The sequence below is a fragment of the Trachemys scripta genome, chromosome 3 (assembly GCF_013100865.1).
Source record: "Trachemys scripta elegans isolate TJP31775 chromosome 3, CAS_Tse_1.0, whole genome shotgun sequence".
Lineage (NCBI taxonomy): Eukaryota > Metazoa > Chordata > Testudines > Emydidae > Trachemys > Trachemys scripta.
Window position 1 is genome coordinate 6,969,125 of NC_048300.1, and position 21,751 is coordinate 6,990,875.

The 21,751-nt window shown below is 43.0% G+C and overlaps 1 protein-coding gene across 2 annotated transcripts in view; it reads right to left on the bottom strand.

The window, feature by feature from the left end:
* The window catches only part of SLC24A3 (solute carrier family 24 member 3), a 331,311-nt gene that overhangs the window by 118,754 nt on the left and 190,806 nt on the right, over window positions 1–21,751 (bottom strand). For both annotated transcript variants that reach the window (XM_034764053.1, XM_034764052.1), the window contains exon 3: window positions 7,358–7,434. In XM_034764053.1, the coding sequence (XP_034619944.1) occupies window positions 7,358–7,434 (77 nt within the window). The remainder of the gene's footprint in view (window positions 1–7,357; window positions 7,435–21,751) is intronic.

The following is a 21,751-nucleotide window of genomic DNA, read 5'->3' on the forward strand; positions in this document are numbered from 1 at the left end:
GGAGAAGCTGTGGATGGGACTGGACTCGATGACCTCTCGAGGTCCCTTCCAGTCCTAGAATCTATGAATCTATCTATTGGAAGTCAGGATGAGGCTGGGATGGGGGGTAGATTAGCCCACATCTGCCCGCTGAGGGGTTCTTACACCTTCTTTGGAGGTATGTGGTGGTGGCCACTGACAGAGACAGGACATTGGACTAGTTGGAGCCTGGGTCTGATCCAATCTGGCAATTCCTATGTTCCTAACTAGACAGAGCTGCAGAAGTTTCAGTTACAGAGTCAGTTCAGACGCACAACTTTAAAATTGCTCAGAATCTTGTTTGGGTAAATGTCAGTCGGGCAAGGATTACGAATCCTTAAATGAGGAAAGACAGCTGGGAAAACCTCATTTCAATGGGTTGCCAGCTGATAGCATAAGGAAGAGGAGACTCCATCCCAAATTCTTGTCCAAGGTCTGCTGTTGGGGTAGCAAATGAAGAAGTTCTACACAGGGAGTTCCCTGGTTTCCTAGACGAGCCTCCAGATTTCAACAATCCTGCTTGCAGGCTTGCATGGGCTTGGAGTCTGCATGTGACAGGTTGGGCTGTCGACATGCATGAAGTACAGAAAGTGACAAGGGAGCTGGCTGCAGAAAGTGGAACACTTATCTTCTTAAAGATATTTTCAAGGGCACTGGAAAGGGAGCTATATTGCAGCCCTGGACAATAATGACTAATATTAAACTCTTCCTTTGCCATCATAAGCTGAAACTAAGTACAGTTTCCTCTTTGTATCTAGCCGTGCACAAGGAACTGTCAGTTAACGCTTCTTAGCAGAGTTGCCAAACACCGGTCAGCACATTGATGCGGGGCAAAAGTTAACTGCCACTGACCATCTTCTAGTCCAGGGGTGGGCAAACTTTTTTGGCCCGAGGGCCACATCCGGGTATGGAAATTGTATGGCGGGCCATGAATGCTCATGAAATTGGGTGTTGGGGTGCAGGAGAGAATGAGGGCTCTGGCCGGGGGTGCGGGCTCTGCGGTGGGGCCAGAAATGCGGGAGTTCAGTGTGTGGGAGGGGTCTCCGGACTGGGGCTGGGGGTTGGGGTGCAGGTGGAAGGATGAGGGCTCCAGCTGGCGGTGCGGGCTCTGGGGTGCAGGACCGTGGTACCGAGGGGTTTGGAGGGCGGGAGGGGGATCAGGGCTGGGGCGGGGGGTTGAGGCGCTGGAGGGGGTTGGGGCACAGGCTCCGGGCGGCGCTACCTCAAGCAGTTCCTGGAAGCAGAGGCATGTCCCCCCTCCGGCTCCTACACAGAGGTGCAGCCAGGCGGCTCTGCGCGCTGCCCCGTCTGCGGGTGCTGCCCCTGCATCTCCCATCGGTCGCGGTTCCCCGCCAATGGGAGCTGTGGGGGCGGTGCTTGTGGCAGGGGCAGTGTGCAGAGCCTCCTGGCTGCCCCTACATGTAGGAGCTGGAGGGGGGACATTCTGCTGCTTCCGGGAGCTGCGCGGAGCGGGGCAAGCCCTGGATCCCGCTCCCTGGTAGGAGCTCGAGGGCTCGATTAAAACATCTGAAGGGCCGGATGCGGCCCCCGGGCTGTAGTTTGCCCACCCCTGTTCTAGTCACTGCCTCTGGAGATGACAGTTCAGCACTGTGGAGGGGTGACTACAAGTCTCTAATGTTAAAATCTTGTGGTCTGGGCTGAACATTTACACTAAAAAACAAAACAGAATACTCTGACTTAGATGAGTCCATTGTTCAAACCAGCGGGTTTTGACTGTTTATATAATAAACACATTCATTATGCAGAATCAAAGCAAAATATGACCTAATAGGCCTTCATGTATTGGCAACTAAATATTAACCAATATATTATTAAAAATGTTAAAATATTAAACTGTTAAAACCGTGCCTAGCTGATGAAATGAGTGGTGTTTAGACATGGTGTGACATGCATTCTTTTTTGGGGGGTTAATTTCTTCCATAATTTAACAATATCATTGCCCTCCACAAAATACTGATTTTTTTTAATTACATGGAATGACAGTACCCCAGTAGAGTAAGACATCTGCTTCACCACTTTGCATGTGTCACTGTAGAGAAAAAAAACAAATATTCTCTTATTGGGATAGCAGATTCTTAAATACTGTTATATCAGCTTCAAGTCTACCTGTTTTGAATATTTGCTATATTTGAATCTGATATAGTTGCTATATCTTGAATTTTAGGCCTGCAGGAAACAATGAACATAATTTGTTTTGATTTATGTTCAGTTGCATTTCATTTATTCAAAAATAATATAAAAGGTTATAAAATATTAAGCTGTCCTAGGAGCAGAAAATCTGAAGCCCAAATCATGGGTAGATTGGAAAAGAACCTGACTCATGATTTATTCAGTCCCTTGAATCCAGAAAACTTTATGTCAGTTCAATGTAATTAATAAATCAAAAATATAGCTCTCTCTTCTTTGCTTTAAGCAGCCTGAGCAAATGTGTTCTGTTGCACAGAGATGGAAAATAACGATTTTACTATCTCACTGTTACAGTGGGTTCAATATGAAGCAATTTCTGGGTCTATCTCGCTTTTTAAAATATCTTTTTTCTTTGATTAAGACCTTAGAAACTTGAACAGTATAGGAATTGATTGTGGAACATCACGCATACACAGGTTCATATTTTGTCCTAGGGTGGAGTGAATGACTTCCAGTAAAGTCATTTCTACAGTTCAGGAGTAAATTTACAGTCAGTGATTAAAGAAGGTAATATGGGTTGACAAAATACTCAGACAAAGCAAAGTTGCATATCACTCAAGACACAGTAACCAAGGGCCAGTTTTACAAAGATATTTAAGCACCTAAAGATGCGTGGGTGCTTATGAAAATCCAACTAGGTGCCTACAGTGTTTAACTTGTGCCTGGGGTTGCTGGGGCGAGCCCTGGCATCTCCAGTTGGCAGTTCACAGCCCCAGCACCTCGGGGCTCCTGGCCAGCAGCTGCCGCTCCCAGTTGGCCCAGCTCTGAAGGCAGCACCGCTGTCAGCAGCAGTACAGAAGAAAGGGTGGCATGGTATGGTATTGCAGCAAGGGAGATTTAGGTTAGACATTAGGAAAAACGTTCTAACTGTAAGGGTATTTTATCACTGGAACAAATTACCTAGGGAGGTTGCAGAATCTCTGTCACTGAAGGTTTTTAGGAACAAGTTAGACAAACACCTGTCAGGGATGGTCTAGATCATCTTTAGCCCTGCCTCAGTGCAGGGGACTGGCCCTAGATGACCCACTTCCCTCAATCCTTAGAAGATTGTGTATAGCACACAGTGACAGAGTACAGGGACACTCGACAGCCTCACCTCATTCCACCTCACAAGATGTGCACACTCACTATAGGTGAAAGTTCCCAAAGTGCTCATTTTCAGCCAAGTATGATCCCATTGAAGTCAGTGATAAAACCACAATGGACTTCAATGGAGCAGAGGTAGGACTGAGGGAGTTTGGAAAGCCCATTCTACATAGCTAAGGCACCAGCATGCATAGTCACCAAATGACGGTAAGTAGAATTAAAACCATCACTGCGAGTTAAGCATCAAGCCTAAGATTCAAACCCATAGTTTGGGTTCCACAGCCAATCCCTACCATGCAAGGCCGCACTGACTCCCAGCAAAGACGTTGCACCTGTCCGGCCCTCGGTTACACCTGCTTACAGAGTTGTTGGCAGATCTCAAACCAGTTTACAAAAGGTCAGTGCAAGTAGGATCAGCCTGATTTTACATTTGGCCCAAGTACAAAGATTTGGTGCCATCTGTCGGAGAGCTATTGTTGCATGAGAGTTAGGCCTCCTCAAACATCAGGATTCTTTTTCCTGCTCTGGCACATGCAAAACTTTCCGAGAAGTGGGGTTTTTTTTATCATCTATTTCTTTTCCTAGAATATTTGCACATGACCAAAATACCCTAAAAAAATTCAGGCTGCTCAAAGAGTAGATACATTCAAACCAAATGCCTCAAATTAGGCTCCTAAATCCATATTTAGGCACCTTAAAGTAAACAGCTTGATGATCAGAAGCACTGACCACTCAAAAATCATTATGTAATCAACAGGAACAACTGGGTACTCAGCACCTTTGAAAATCTGAACCCTTATTTAAGCACCTTTCTTTGGGCACCCAGGTGTAAAAATTGTAATCTAAGCCACTAAATGAGCTCTTTCTCTAACCCTGGTTTAGGATACACAGTCCAGAACATCCCATAGTCAAATATTTTGCCACCAATCCTTGGAAATATTCAGCTTTCTAATACTGATGCTATACAACAAATTTATAATTGGAGTCACTTAGCTCTTAAAAAATCATAACACAGAGTATTTGCATGATGACAGAATGTGATACATTGTAATTTGAAAGGGAAAGGAAATCATGAATCACACATTTCTAACAGTGACTGTTCATTTAAGCCGACTAAAGATATAAAATGTTTTTAAATATTCATCAGAAGCAGGTATTTTCTTGGCAGTTTGAAAATGCCTCTAACCCATGAGAAGTAGGGACGATTTGGCACTTCTATATCAATTATGAAGACATTAAAAGGAAAAGAATGGTCTTTCATCTACAATACAGAAGTTAATAAGAGGCTCTGGAGGGAGAAGTGCACTTCTATTTCTTTGAGATTACAGCAGCTGTTGAGCATAAGGTCCTGGATGCATAGAATAATGGATTGGCAGACCAGAGTTTACATCACACAATTCCAGTTTCAAAACACTCATTATTTTTACCCAGTTCCTGGAGTACAATAATTACTACTTTAGTACTTCAAAGCACCAATAAAAAAAGGCACTTAAGCACGTCTAATTTTAAGTACATGAGCAATTCCATTGACTACAATGGGACTATTCACCTGTTAAAACTAGGCACGTGCTTAAGTACTTTGCGAAATCTGGGCTTTCAATTGTGATTGCAGGGGATCTCCCATGATAACTGTGCTTCTGTGACAATTTTCAAAAATCTCAGTCTTGCAAATTGTGGCACATGCTCTTTCTTACTAGAAGTATTTGAGAGACGGTGTTGCCAACTTTCAAGATTGTATCCTGAGCCTGATAATATTAGGCATTTTTCTTAAAGCCCCAGCTCTTGGAGTCATGTGATTATACAAGACACTCAGCTTTCATTTAAATACAATTTCTAGCCCACATGGCAGTGGGTAAAAGCTTGAAAACTAGAACCCAAAGGCTCCAAAACCAGAAGGCAAATAAAAAAAATCCAAAATGTGCTGGTAAGGAATGGACTCACTTCTGGGGAACACCTTCTTGTGGCCAGGTGTGGCGTGGTAGCTTTTGCTCCATTTAGTGCCTCCTGCTGACAGCCGCTCTGGTCCTGCAATGGCTGTCTCTTCCTGTGACTCAGCCCTCTAGCCAGGATATGATTTAGTCCACCCTTTCAGTCCAAGACCCTGTATCACATCTTTGGCCTTGACTCTGGGCCTCGTGGGCCTCACTTCCTGTTCTCAGGGCTCTCCGTTGTCCATGTCCCTCATGCCGCCATAGCAGTGGCTGGGTGGGGGAAGTTGGACCCTCCCGCTACACTATGTTCCAGCCTAGGGACCCTAAACCCAGCAGCCAAGATTTGCTTAGGCCAAGTCCTTGTGGCTGCTTCCTTGGGGTTCTTCCTGCGCAGCCTTCCTGACGCCTACTCCCCACAACCACTCTAGGTCCTCCCTTCTCTCAGGGCCTTCTCCTGGAATCCCCTAGCAAACTCCCAGCCTGACCTTACATCCCTCTCAAGTAAATGCCTCTCAGGGCTCCTTCCCGGGGACTCCAGTTTTGCCAGGGCTCCCCACTAGTGAGGCTGTTCTATGCAACTCCTGGCCAGTTGCCAGCCTTGTCTACTCAGGGGAGGATCCAGAGATCACTCTCCCTCTGGATTTCCTCCTCTCTAATCCCAGAGTGACTCCAGACTCTCTCCCTGCAGCCCTCTTCCGCTCTAAACTTCCTGCCTTTATAATCACTCCCCAGCTCCTCCTGAGCTGGGCTTCAGCCCTAATTAAGCCTTGTCCATTCTCCGGGTGCAACCAGATAATGTAATTGGCCTCTGAGGCCCTCATTTCCCTTTCAGGGCCTGTGTGTGGGGTACACATCCCATCGTAGTGTTACCTCTGAAATCTCATGATTTTTCAGGCCTGACTCTGACTTTGCAATGCTTTCGGCAGTACTGGAGAGAGAATATTGTGTTTATGATGCCGCAGAATGTGGGGCACTACATTTATTTGTTGTTATTTATAGATACTTCTATGGTGCTCAACTCTGAAGTACCCGAGTACCTCATAATACTACAAAAATACATCAAATTATTTCTAAAAGATAAAGTTATAGAGGCCTGGCAGTGACATTGCAATTAGTGAGGCATTGGGAGTATCCTGATGTAATGGCCACAATCTTGGGTGATACACCTGGGATTGAACCAGGGAATTTCAGAGCTAAAAGCATAAGATGTTACTATTGCTTAAGTGCAGGCTTTCCAGCTGGGCCTGTAACAGATTTATACCCTCTGGGGATCTGGCACCAAGGGGGACCTGTACCACACACTCACCAGTTTCTTACAAACTTCCTTTGCTCAAAGGATGCTCATTCTGAGTGCCTCAGGCCCACAGAAGTTTGAATCCTGGGCCAGGTCCTGCTCCCGTGATGTACCACACACTGGCCAAGACTTGGCGGCATATTGTACAGACGTGGTCCCTGCCACGAAAAGCTCCGAGATTTAACATTGTGTGTTCAGATTCCCTCAAGCTTGCCTGGCATTTCAGCCTTACAATTGTACCTTCCCTTGAAACCACTTCTACTTGTTCGTTTCTCATGGAAGACTGTAACTGATTTTTCATTTTAAAAAACGGGGTTTTTTTGGCCTACTGTATAATAACACCATAAAGAAGAGCTATCAAAAGTCAAACAGACAGAAGTGGGCAGAGAACATTAAAGGCAGATCCTATGCCAAAAAGCAGCCCGTAAAAGTGGGATCCTGAAGCTGTATAGATTATCTTATCTCCCAATGATTTCCACATAAAATGTTTAACTTTAAACACATGAACAGTCCCATTGATTTTAAATGAGATTATTCTTGTGCAAATTTCAGCATGTGCTTACATGCTGGATCGGGGCCTTTAAAAGCATAATAACGCATATAAAGGAAAAGCTGTAATATTAAAGAATCAAAATTATTTGTAACTCGCCATTCTCAAACGAGGTTGAGAATGGCTCTTGAGAATTCTGTGCATAAGCATATATCCACGGGAAGAAACTGCAACAACAGAAAACCAGATGAATAAGAAATGACATCAGCTTGTCTGATAATATTTTACTTCCAGTTTTAAAAAAAGTGCAAATGAAGTCAAAACACTTACACAGAAGACATGCAGGACTACAGCTCCATGTCTTCTGTCCTCATTTGTAAAGATGTCGCTGGGGAATTCATGGAGAGCTGGGAAAGGAGAAAAAAGAAACATTTAATCAGGGTATTGGAAACAATTTATGGCAAAGTAAGGTAATAAAAACAGATGAGTCCTTCTGTAGGTTGGTAATCTTGCAACAGACAGGAATATGGGATCCCGTGCCATGGGGTTTTGCTACTGCTTTATGTTATGTTATTGCTTAATCTGTCCTCTGGCCATTTATAGATCTGTGTATATTTACTGTGTAATTCAGAGCCATAGCAACCATAACATTATATCTCACGAAGATGCCTCGGAGATACCGAACAAATTCTAAGCTCAGCATCATACTCCATACAGTGTTAAAGAGGAAAATGTTCTACTCTGGATTAAGCAGATGTGCAGCAATACAGATCACAAAGCATTTTTTACACAACGTTTTGTATTTGAAAAGGGAAAACCCTCAGAATGGGATGGGGAGAAGAATGGCAGGTGCTAGAAATGTTTAAAGTCAAAAGGATTTATTGCCATGGGCTTCTCAGCATAATACACTCCTGGAATACACAAAACCCATCATGATTAGGAACAGCTGGGTCTTGTTTCTGAGTCAGACCTCTCCTAACACCATTTTGGTCTGGACAGGGGAATAAACATAATACAGAGATGTATTAAGAGACGGCATTAACAGTGTGATTGGAGTGTGGATGCTTGAGCCACAGTGAAATAAATGTAGATGGTAATCTGCACCCTCAGAAAACACCATCTATCCGATCTGAACACACAGGAGGGAGAACAACAATTCAAACCAAGCGTGAAGCAATCATTTTCAAAGTGGACACCCACAGCTATCATGGGTGGATGTACAATAGAGGCAGTTTCCTCTCCACAAGTGACAGGAACCGTCACCTGTGTATTCTGCTGGGTTGGGGAGACGTCACAGCTCCAATGGTAGGATAGCACTAACAGCACTATAAACTATAGCATCATTCCCTGGGCTGTCCTGATGAACAGATGGCTGCTTGGCCCCATCTCCCTCTGGAGCAATAAAAGATCTGCACATGTACCTGCCTATATACTTTCGAACTAGTTCTTCTTCTGGCAGAAAGGACATTTCCCTGAGGTCATGTTTGTTTTTCATATCTAGCAATTGTACTTAGTTCACTTAGTGTACTTAGCCCCTGGGAGCCGGGGATCTAAATACCTTTGTGAATCTGGGCCAAAGTGCCTTGCCCAAGCTCACATAGGTCTCTCCCCTGGTTGAACCAAGGGGATGCATGATGGGAGTCACATAACCATGGTGTATCATGGGAAAAGCGGTATGGCCCAGTGAGAATGAGGCATGAAGTACTTGAACTACAATTCCCATGAATAGACGTGGCAGAACTTGGTGGTTGTTTTTTTAAATAACAATTTCGATGGATACTATCAATGTTTATTTTAAGCATTTTTTTTTTAGATTTTATCAATGTAAATGTTCACAGTTCAGCAAAATGATACATTGTAAGTGTTTTTTAGAATTATAGTGATTTGAATTTTCACAATTGTGCGAAATTGGGGGCAGTGGGTCAGAGTTATTTAATGACAATAGACGCTGAGATTCAAAAAGTTAAAGCTTTATAAACCATTAAAACACAAATTGTCAACATTGTGTCACAATAATAAAAGTAAAAACCCTTAAATCAACAAATCATACCTGTTTTCACTATTCATTCACTAGTCCATTTGTAATAAGCCTAAATCTCTGGATTTTGACTTTTGTAAGTTCTCAAACAGAACTTTTCTTACGTTGCCTATCATTAAATTTCAATCATCATGGATGGAAATATTTTGTTGGATCGTGTATATATGGCGAAATTGACATTTGCCAATATTTACCACTAAAAATCGAATCCTTTCAACTCTACCATGAGACACCATGGCAGTTCCGGGGGATAATTGTTGAACCAAGTTGAAGCAAAATGCTTCAACATTTCCAGGCCAACATTTTTCAGAAGTTTCTGTCCCATGAAAAATTTTGACTGATTCAGAGCGAAAATAAATGTCAAAATATTGACCTTTCCCATGGGACAAAAATTCCTATTTTTCAACTAACTCTAGATAAATGCAGGATGATCTAAGGTGTGTCAGATGGTGTCATTTACATGTTGAGAAGGCATGAAAAAGGTGCAAATTATGTCACTGTAGACATCCTTGATCTCACCTCTGAACTTTTCCCTGAATTTATTATTCGTGGATCAGAACCAAATTCCTTTTTACCTAAAATATTTCTCCATGTCCCCAAGGTGAGCCAGACTCTTTCTGTATGACACTAGCTCTACCAGGAGCTTTGTTAGTTCTCAGAGGAAACTATGCTGAAAAATAGCAAAGAACTCTGAATGCAAGGATTTTCACTGTGCCTTACTGGTGCGACACACTTATTGACACTACAACCTCACCCCGCACAGCCATAATATGAAACACATAGCTGGAGAAGAGCAGCTTGGAGGTTGCATGGTGCCAACACTACATTATTCATCAAGTGAGTGTGTCACATATGCTGGTGACTGCCAAGCTACTCCCCAGGAAAAAGGTAAATGCACTTAACATTACCTGACACTTAGAAGTATTATGAGGACTGAATATTATTTCTTTCATTTTTGTAATCACTGATAATACCTAGCTCTTATACAGCACTTTTTATCCATAGAGCTCAAAGTGCTTTACAAAGGAGAGCAGGATCATTATCCCCATTTTACAGATGGGGAAACTGAGGCACAAGGAGGTAAGTGCCTTGACCAAGGTCACCCAGCAGGCCAGCAAATCACATTTGAACATGTGTGCCCTCTTTTAAAGGGCTAAGACACTACCAGCTGCTTATATCTTCACTTCAGTAGCATTCCAGTGCATAAATAAATTGCTGAAAATAAGTCCTGTTTCAGGGCCAATATCTCTGGTAAGAGTTCCAGCTCCTACTCCTACTGTTCCTAATCAAAGCTTGCATGCTAGTTTGTGTGGGGTTGGTGTGTCTTTCAAAACCAAACCTCAGTTGCAGAGTCCAGTAAACACACTCTGCAGAGATAACAGCTGCTCTATATTTAGATGTATTTGCCTGTATGAGAGAAGATTCCATTGGATGTTCTGTATTCATTTCAAATAATAGCTTTTCCCCTGCAGCAGACTCAAAGGCAAAGTTATTATTGCTCTGAATGAAGAATATGAATGTTTACTCTGCAGTAATGCTGTAGGATTCAGGCAAACTCCATGGTCTAATTAGCTTAGAAGAGAGCATCTGTTGGTAGAAGTCAACCATGAAGAAACTTCATGCAGAGACATAATTATTTCAAATAAGGTGACGGAAAGAAATACCAAATCAGATGCATTTTAACTGTCCATCACGAGAAAACACAGGCCCACTTTCTGATCTCAATTACTCTTGATGTAAACCTAGAATGACTTAATTGAAAACAGAGGGCTTACAGCAGCATAACAGGGATCAGAATTTGGCCCCTAGTCTCTTTGCTCGGTCAGACTGCTTTGGGTTGTGGATTCTTTAGGAATCTGTATCCTTAATATTGAAACTGAAAAGAAATAGATTAAAATCTGTTCAGTATTAATGCGTTTTGGCCAATCAAATGCTGGTGTTGCAAGCCACTAACGACACTAATTGCAGTACAATTGAAAGAGGTTAGATTGTCTCGTAGCTACCTCGGTCACAAGCCTGCAGCCAATGGAGTGGAGCCACTGCTTCCTCACCTATATCCATGTTGCACCTGCTTTTGCTTCCCTCCTTCCTTACAGCAGGAGGGGAGGTATCAGGCCTAGTGTATTGAATGTACATATATCAATGGTTTGCAGTTCGCCTCTACCAGCCCCGGATGCAAGTCTACACGGGGGGGCGGGGGGAGTGTCGATGTAAGAATAGCGTAGCTGAAGTTGACGTATCTTATTTCGACTTACCTCCCGTCCTCACGGCACGGGATTGACGGCCACGGCTCCCCCGTCGACTCCGCTTCCGCCTCTCACCCTGGTGGAGTTCCAGAGTCGACGGGGAGCGCGGTGGGGATCGATTTATTGTGTCTAGATGAGACACGATAAATCGATCCCCGATAGATCAATCGCTCCGGCAGGTAGTGTGGACGTACCCTTTATTACAGTATAATACAGACTTACTGATTCTCTCCAATAACATAACAAGTGTCATGGAAAACTATCGACTAACTAGAGTGCAAACAAGACAAAATAAAACCCACACCTCTCACTTACTTAAATCATTCGATTTGTTGTCAGTAAATAAGGTATTTTGCGGGATTAGCCAATGTATTTTCAAGGTGAGCAGACAATTACTACCACCATCTAAGGAGGCATGTAATAGAGATGGATAATGTGATGATTAGTATTGCAAATGTGGTTTTGTTAGTCAAATAAAGGCAAATTACTTTCATTTAATGAAATGCTGTGTTAACGCTACATGTGTTAATTGGATTAAAAAGCATTTAAAGATTGTCAGCCTGTTAGGTTGCCGGAATAGCTTTCAGTTATATGCTGAAAAGCAGTTGTAGAAATGGCCTTCCAAATGTGTCGTATCGCTCAATAACTCCAGATTGAGTTTGTTCAGCTAACAAATAAAAAGCTGTCGTTTTTGCTAACCAGCAGCCCTACACATTCAACCAGAAGTCCAAAAATCAAGCTATGTTCTTCTTGGCTTTCACATCGTTATCATGAATAAAGTTCTGCAGTTGGAATTTAATTAACAATTCTGTAGATGATTACATCAAAAACAATCCAGCTCACTCTCCCATAGCTGGATTACCTCTGCCGTGTAAGAGGAGTAAAAAGCTACATCCTAATGTGACTAATGTAAGCAGCAAAGACTAAATACACCCAGGGAGCAGAGCTGTCAGGTGAAAAACTGCCATTTTCACATAGTCACTTTTCTGACCAAAACAGCAGTTTAGCATTGGTAATAACACATTTCAGAGAGTGTAAAAATGCAATGTTATAATGTGTCATAAGCCAGAAGCTGGGAATGGGAAAGGGGATGGATCGCTTGATGATTACCTGTTCTGTTCATTCCCTCTGGGGCACCTGGCACTGGCCACTGTCGGAAGACAGGATACTAGGCTAGATGGACCATTGGTCTCACCCAGTATGGCCGTTCTTACATTGTTATAAGTCCTGCCAAAGTTATCATCAAACTAGGGTGTGAGCCAGTATAAAAGTACAGAGGACGTCTTAGTATTAGTCTTTCCATGAAAGAGGTAGTATCAGCAATACCGCAGAGAGTACGTCTACACTGCAATCAGAGGTGTGACTGCAGTATGCATAGACATCCCTGAGCTAGTTTTGATCTATCTAGCTTGAATAACAATAGCCGTGACACCACAGCTGCAGAGGCGGCAGTACAGGCTGGCCGCTCACGTATATTATATACCCCGAGTCCCAAGCCCATGCTGCCATGCCCCGAGTCCTCTATGGGCTTGTCTTCATTGCTGGAGTTTAAAGCACCACTTAACTGGAGCTAAAGATTTGTGTGTGTGGACAGGAGTCGGGCTGTGACAAAACTCAAGTTATAGCGCAAGCTACCCCTGCAAATAAGACGAGCCCATGGGATGTTTTGCAGCGTGATGGCTCTGATCTCACTCCAGAATACCTCCTGTGTACTAACTGACGCTAACTGTTGCAATGAAGACAAGCCCACAGTGTAGGAAAAGAGACCCTATGAGCTAAACCCAGGGCTGTGAGTTCAATCCTTGAGGGGGCCATTTAGGGATACGGGGCAAAAATCTGTTGGATGATTTAATTGGGGATTGGTCCCCCTTTGAGCAGGGGGTTGGACTAGATGATCTCCTGAGGTCCATTCCAACCCTGATATTCTATGAAATAAACTGTATAGACAGTTCAACCCTGTGAAACAGGAGAGTCTGTCACACCAGACATCAGGTGAATGGAAGCAGGGGAAGTAGCTAGCAAACACAGATTGTTCACTGCCCCATGCTACAATATACCCATAATTGGCAAAGACAGGCCCATTAGCACACACAGGCTGAAGGGAAACTGTGAGCTGGTGCAATTACATAGTTATTCAACAGGACCTTACTAAAAGCAATCTGCGGCAAACATCCTGCCAGGTATCACCCACTGTCTCCAGCAATCAGAGGACAAAGCACACTTGGCTGTACATTTTGTCTACACCCCACTCTGGGCCACAGATGAAGCCATGTGAATGCCTCAAATGGCAGAATCAGTCCTTTTATGTGGACTGACGTCTGTGACCCGTAGGTAGACGATGCAATGGGTATTATTATTATTTTATTTTGTGGGAGCACCCAGATGCCCCAATCAAGATCTCCCCTCCCTCCCCCTTTGCGCTCGGCACTGTACAAATACATACTAAGACATACTGTCTGCCTCAAAGAATTTACTAAGAATCTATTTAAACAGATTCCAGCACTAATACTGGAATTAAAAAAAAACAAAACACCATGGAAGGCAAAGATAAAGGGCAATGAGGTGAAAACTATCTTAAATGATTCAATTTTCCTCAGTTACAGCGCTGTTATGTGCAAGGCAAACGTTCACATCACATCTTCCTTCCGAGAGATTTTCACAATCAATCACAACTACCAGGGATTGCAAAGGAAACATGACAGGCATGGTTTTATGAATGTACATAATGATTCACTAACACACAAGTATCTACTCACCCCACCCCCATGCACACACATAGGCATAAAAGAATTTAGCATGACAATTTTTGACACATGGAGATAATAAAAATTCAGTCTCCTATCCAGTGTCTGTACTCATTCAAGAAGAGTGACAACGGTGAAGGCAGGTAAGAAAAAAATAAAGCAAGTTGCAAGCAACTGGAAAGGGATGGGGAATCCCAGACCTCACTCCTTTTGTGCATAACAGAAACATTTAATCCTATCCAAATTCAGATCTCCCCACCTCTCTAGCACGACATCTCTCTACCCAAGGTTTTTCTAAGATGTCTCTCACTAGGTTATCAAGACATAGTCGGAAGGCAAGCGCTTTGAATGGTTTGTACCTGAATTCATGGAGTTATAAAAGACTGCAAATTTGCATAAGCTATCTACTGCATTTTTTGTTAGAGGATGTTGGCGGGGATGAATCAGGGACAGATGAACACAGATACGAGCACTGTCTTACTAAAAAAGGAGCTCCTTTCTCTGAAGAAGTGGAGGAAGCTACTTGGAAGCTACTCAGACAACAGCTGCCCTGTTTGAACTGCATGTTGGGTGTTTAGTTTGTTTATTACAGCGTCTTCAGATTGTGCAGCTTCAAGGAGAGAAGGTGGTCAGAGACTTTGCCAGATTGTACCAGAAAAACCTGTAAATAAACCTGAAACCACAGAATAAATGTCTCCTGATGAGTTTCTGTCCAGTCGGACTGATTCTGGCCTTTAATGTCTGCAGGAAGCTTGGCTTACAAACTCTGCAGGAGAATAAGATTTCCATACAGGATCAGTTTTTCCATGAAGATTTTCTAGGTAGATATTAGGTACAATATTAGTCAGCAGTATCAGGCCCTTATTACTATTGTTCCTATGAATTTCAGCGTTGAAATGCTTGCAATTCACTTTTTTTTTTTTGAAGGTGCGAATAATGAAAGGGCCATGTCCTCAGAGAGGACTGGCTGCTTGAACGGCTCAAATTGTAAAGTGCACTCCGTTGTCAGCAACGTTTGATTAGCAATTAAACAAAAGTAAACATCGGAGCTATTAGCTATTAGAAGTGGTAGAATCTGAATTAGCCAGATGGGATTTTATGGACTAACTTGTTAACGACAAATAATCAACAGCCAGATCCTCAGCTGGTCTAAATGAAATTGGAGTTATGTTGTTTTACATCCACTAAGGATCGGGCCCCAGTTCTTTAACTATTTATTTAGTTGCTGCTACAGAGCAGCAGTAGAGACAATGGGTGTCATTTTGATCCCAAACATGGTGGTTATCACGTTATAACATCGGCTATTGATTTTACAACACACACATTGATAGCCACTAACATAGACGAGATCAGGTCTAATCCTGCGGCTGTTAATTTTAATCAAAATGTTCAAAAGGACACATAAGAGCATATTCCCTCGTCAAGATGTGCTGAGGATTTTTATCCTTGCTTGGTAAGGAGCTGTTATATTTCAGTCAAAATAAAATGGGTAGCTGGAATGAAGTTTTGCCATTTTTTAAAATCAGCATGTCGTTTATTAAATCAGAATCCTGCTTATCTTCCCCTAAGCTTTAACTGCCTTACAAAATCATCTGCATTACAAGTGAAAATCCTTTGAATGGAAAAGTATTACAGAACCTCCTCTTTGTTCAGAGTAGCAGAGAGCGCTACCTCAGAGTGGTTTGCACGCTGCTATGGAGAACAGATGCAGAAAGAACACGACGCTTCATCAGTCACTTAAACATTACCAAAAATATTCGCTCTCACCAACGTGGAAACCTCTCTTCTCCCTCCCCCCATTTATTTGATGGGTCCCCTCCGAACTTTTTTTTTTTTTTAAGTGCAGCTCCCAAGACAAAGTGAGCTGTAGAGGTTTCCATAGAAACCTTGGATTCACAATAGCAAAGTTGCATTACTGAAAGGAACTAGTACCGATTCCTACATTTGTACTATAGAGGGTTCTTTGTTTCCATGGGATGAATGACATTAGGATTTCATGTAACCGATAGGGTACTTCTGCCTTAAAAAAAAAAGATATTAGCACTGTTACTTTTAGAGCTGTCAAATCTAATTACAAACAATGGAATCCATCAGCTCTAGGGACTGTGTGAGAAGTATATAAAAAGATGCAATTGAGACCCGAGAAACCTATGAACTCAGGTCAACCCTCCTTTCGCTATCTCAGTTTAAATGAAAAATTAGGTCACTGCAAAGATTTGAATAACATTCTCTACCAGATCAATAGCTCTTGGACCTGCAATAGGATTTTAAACAAAATTCTTTACTCTTTTCTCACCAGGCTAACTACTCTGGGACCTGCTCTTGTCCCAAATAAAGCCAATGTGAGTTTTGACATTGACTCCAGTGGTGGGGGAATAAAATACTAGAGTTGCTGGCGCACCAGTCTATGTTTTATAAACAAAACTCTGCAGTCAGATAAGGTGAAAGACTCAGGAACCAGAAAGTGACTTCAGCGTATTTCTAAACTAACCTCTTTGCTTGTATAATTTTAAATCCATCAGGGAGCAAAAAGCCAGTTTATTATCTGAATTCCAGTAGTGCTTAAATGCCCGAGTCAGGGATTAGGACCTCAATAGGCTAGGTGCTGTACCTTGCATATGATGAAGAGGCAGTCCCTGCCCCAAAGCGTTTATTTGAGTAATTTCAGGTACTACACGTACTCATTTTTGTGGTTTCTCAACCACCTTTTACTTTTATCGATACAAAGGGTTTTTTTCTCTCTCCTGTTGCTGGAGAAGGACCCATGGAAAAAAACGGGGGACATTTAACTGACAGGGGAGACCTGGAAGCTGACTATGCACCAAGTGTTTGTCAAATTAAAAAATAAACAAAGAATTTCTTCCCCTCTGATCTCATTCAGCCATAGGGAGATTTGCCTAGGGAGGTGGTGGAATCTCCATCACTGGAGATTTTTAAGACAGGTTAGGCCAACTCCTGTCAGGGATGGTCTCGGTAATACTTAGTCCTGCCATGAGTGAGGGGACTGGACTAGATGACCTCTCGAGGTCCCTTCCAGTCCTATGATTCTATAGTCACTTCATGTTACAATACTAGGTAAAAAATGTTCAGACGTATGTGAATTTTAATCTGTTAGGGCTTTGAGTTAAAACACATAAGGCCCTGATGGTCATTTACATGAAGGCTCCTCCACACCATTATGGCAGAGCAGATGGCCCTTAAAGTGGGTATGAATTAGGGTTGAAAAATTCTGAATTCTACATTTTTACCAAACTGCTCATTAAAAATACAATTTTCAATTACCTAGACTTCAAAAAAAAAATGTTGATGACATTTTTTTTATCAACAATTTTGAGGGCTAAGGTGAATTGCAGGTACGTTCATTAAAAGAACGCTTTACATTGCTAGAGAACTGGAAAAGGTGTTCAAGGGTATGTCTACACTGGCCAGCAGTTCGGACAACGGGGTCCAAATAGCAGCGCGCACCGAAGTGCTGCAGTGTAACTCCCCTGTGTGGCCGCTGCAGGTGCAAACCAAAAGGTTCCTAGTTCACATTAACAGAGTTCCGCATGAGAGAGTTACAGCACAGCACTTTTCACTTTGCTACTATTCACACCCTGTAGTCCGAACTGCGGGGCAGTGTAGACAAACCCTTAGTGTAAATGAAAACGAGACCACACAGAGCCAGGAAATTCAGGGGTGGATTTTCAAAAGCACTCAGCATTTGGCTAACTCATCTCCTACTGAAGTCAATGTATTTAGGTACCTAAAGAGGCAGATGGGGAGAAGAGATTGAAAATGTGATCTAGGTGAACCATAAAGGTTCAAAACCTAAGGCAAATAAAAAGCACCCAAAATGTATGTTTTTACAAAAATCTCAGGATTTTTAAGCTAGTCTTGTTGTTTTTGGAGCCTGACTCACTTGGGGCTGGAAATACCGTGATTAAATTTACGATTTGTTTATACAGCACCTTCCAAAATGGGCCCTAACCTGGTCGAGGCCTCTACAATAACAGTAATAATTAATAGCTTCTCAGTTTTATCAACTTGACATTGCTGTAGGCCCTACCAAAACTCAAAGGAAAAAGAGCTAGCTCTTGGAATTCCATTCCTCAGCTAACAATCCTCAGGGTGAGGTCACAGAAGGGAAAAGGCTGATACAGTTCAAACTCACAGGGACAGGACAGCATCAGCTGCTCGCAAAACTCAGTTCTCCAAATAGCCACTCAGCAGTGGGAGGTCACAGAACGGAGCTGCCCCAGGCAGGGCTCAGACACATGCTTTCAGTAGCACCAGCTGCTCTCAGACCTCAGTCGCTCTGATTGCTCCCCAGCCTGGTGAGGGTACAGAAGGATGTGGGCTCAGTACAAACCATGTTAAAGGGGAAACTCTGGATGTGCAGAATAGATGCCCTTGAAAGCGCATCAAGTTACTAAAAGCTCCAACCCCTAAAAGCTAATAACGGTTAGAACAAGATGTGGAATACGCAGCCATCTGCTGAGGTTACATCTGACCCATAGATTTAAAGTCCAGAAGGGACTATTACGATCATCTAGTCTGACGTCCTGCGTAACACAGGCCAGAAAACTTAACCCAGTCTGTCGTTCCTACGTCAAGCCCATAACATCTGTTGAGTTAAAGCCTAGTGCTGTGTGAAGAGAGCGAAGAAGTGGTACAGCAGCTTCCAGATGCTCTATTAATAGATTAGAAGGACTGGTTCTGAACTGCAACTTCATACTTTGGCTTCAGGACTCAATCATACAAGGTGGAGATTGCCCCACGCTCAGTCCCCTGCTGGAGCGCTCAGCGCCTCGCCGGACCAGCCAAGTGAATTGTTTGAATCTAGTGGCAAAAAACATGCAAGTGCCCATGGAAACCCTTGATTGCCTTTAATAGCACTGGGGGCTAATTCTGATTCAAAACAATTAGAACCAGTGCAATTACAACAACATACAGAGCTAGGTTCCCAGTTGCACACAGGCCAGACGGGCGCCAAGGGGTATCACCGGGCCAGATTTCCTCACCCGGGATTCTGCATGCAAACAGTCCTCACACAGAACGCATGGCAAATGCAAAACCAAGTGCCTTATTTACAGTGTGAATATAACAGAACACGTTCCCCACAGCTCATGGTTCTTACATTCTCCCCAAGCACAGGGTGAGTGGGGAAAAGCGATCTCTCTTCTCTGCAATCCTGGGTTTCTCTGGCCTTTCCCTCCAGCCTACCTCTCTCCCCTCTTCTTCTTCCCATCTCTCTCTTAGCTGTCCTCCCCTGATGAGCTGAGCCACCATGATCATTGATTAATCATTCCATCCCTAACCAATTATCTCTCTAATTTGTCCCATGGGATACGCTTACCAAGTGCCCAGAGTGATGTCAGCCCAAGCCTACTCACATTCTGTCACAAGGGGCCTCCGTGCAAATGAACACCTGACCCACAGTTTTCAACTAGAACTGCTTCCTTCAGGGTTAGCAAATCAATTAACAGGATGGTCATTTGCAATATCTGAATAAAGACAATGATGCTCCCCCAAAAGGCTGATGAGAGTTCTCAGCTTATGGGCAGGCAGGCAGAGCATGGAGAAAAGCAACACAACCTTCTCATGCTGTCCCACTAGTGTGCTACAACTTGGACCTGTAGGGACCACCTCGCGGAGTGAAGAGATCGAATAGTCCCTGTGCTCATTCAATCCTTGACTTCTCTGCTGGGGCCGACCATCAAGATGATGGGCTCTGTGCTTGTGACATCCGACCATTAGGAATTGGGTTGAGACCACCAACTTAATTCCCATGCTGTAAGACATCAGTCACTGGCTGGCAATATGCTACTGCCACTACAAGCAATCCAGCTTACATTAGAACTGTCGTCCTTGGAGATTCCATCACCAGTCCCCAGAGTCTGTCAATGCCCCCAATATATTTAAAAATGTTAAATTCTTGCATTCTGACTCCTTGCGGTGGCGGAAAATGTTTCTACATGGAAGACAGAAGGGTGGTGTTTACCTTAGAGTGATATGAGTTATAATTTAAAGAAACCAAGCTATGTTTCCATATCAATCATAAATCATCTTGCTAATGTTTTACAGGCATCTCTACTTTCAACTACTGAAAACAAACAACTGAAATAGCAAAGTGCTGTTGAGTACGTTTATAAATCATGCAGCACTCCCCACCCCCCCTCCGAGAGTCATTGTTGGCACTATCCCATACACGGTAACAATGGTACAAGGCCTGACTCTTGCCTAACAATGCTTGATCAGATGGGATTCTCTGTACCTTTGCAGTAATGAATTCTAATAACTAAAACTGAAATATTTATTGTAGATGTTCAGACTACAGTGAGTTTATTCAAGGATTCATTTCTACGGTTTATTGCTCACTGCTCTGCTTGATCAGAGAAATACTGGAGATACACACAATACATATGGTCATGGGTACCGGGAGAGCGAACAAAAGGGTTTCTTTTGTTCTTAGGCTTCTTTTATAGCTGCTTCCATTTTCTCCACTGTTGTTTTTGTTGCACAATGGTTAAACGCGTGTGCAAAATCAGTATCGTGTATTATGTGTGTGGCTATAAAATAAGGTTAGTCCTATCACCAGCCAGCTCAGAGTTCATGCCTGCAGTTTTGAATGTTTAGCAGAAATGTTATACTGAGAATGGAACAAGCCCTTGTGATTCTTGCTGGTTGACATATCTTAAGCCAGCATGTCCCGATGCACTGCATTGCTACAGCTGTTGGCATGTTCTCACCTGTGGCTTTTTTAGCATGCACGTCTGATGCGCACTTCCACTGAGCCCAACCACATAACATAGCTATGGAGGCTTTTACCAATCCATCATCTCGGCCTAATTCTCAATTACACTTAGGCCCTTTGCACTGTTTAGCACCCACATTACAGCCCCTTTACACTACCAAAAATGATGCTCAGACTGCCTGAGTATCAGAAAGAATCAGACCCTATATGTTTTATTATTAATAGTGATTATTACTTATTTGAATTGCAGTAATACCTAGAAGCCCCAATCATGGACCAAAGCTCTCGTTGTGCTAGGCACTGTATACACACAGAACCAAAAGATTAGCCCCCGTCCCAAAGAGCTTACAATCTAAGTGTATGTATCTAAGTATATAAAACACAGTTATGCCAAGTCTTGTGATTATATGGTGAGCCTCACCATATTTGGAGTTGTTCTTAAAAGTCCCAGCTCCTGGAGCCAGGTGATTATGTGAAAAATCTCAGTGGGCTTTTTGTTTTTAACTGAAACTTCCTAGCTTTTGTGACTGCAGAGAAAACGTGAACCCTGAAAGCTCAAAAGCCAGATGGCAAATAAAAAAAAAATACATACGGGATCCATTTAAGTCGTGTGCTTTTTAAGCCAATCTCATGATATTGGGGGGCCTGAGTCATGATTTTTGAACACTTATGGATGGCAATACCGATAATATAGAGCTACACATACCGCACATGTCGAAATACTGTCTATGTGACAAATCACACAGCCATGTGATGCATTTTTCCTGCATCTGTAAACACCTCGCCTTCTTTCTGCTTACTAATCCCCTCTCCCTTGGGACTTATTCTAACAATTCAGACAGCTGAGCAGTTTTCAATAGCCATCTTCTCCAATCCTTGCTCTTATGGAATTGAGGCACAGTAAAACATGGTCTGTCCCTGTAATGGAAGAACTCTCACACCAAGAGAAGTGCTAAAGAA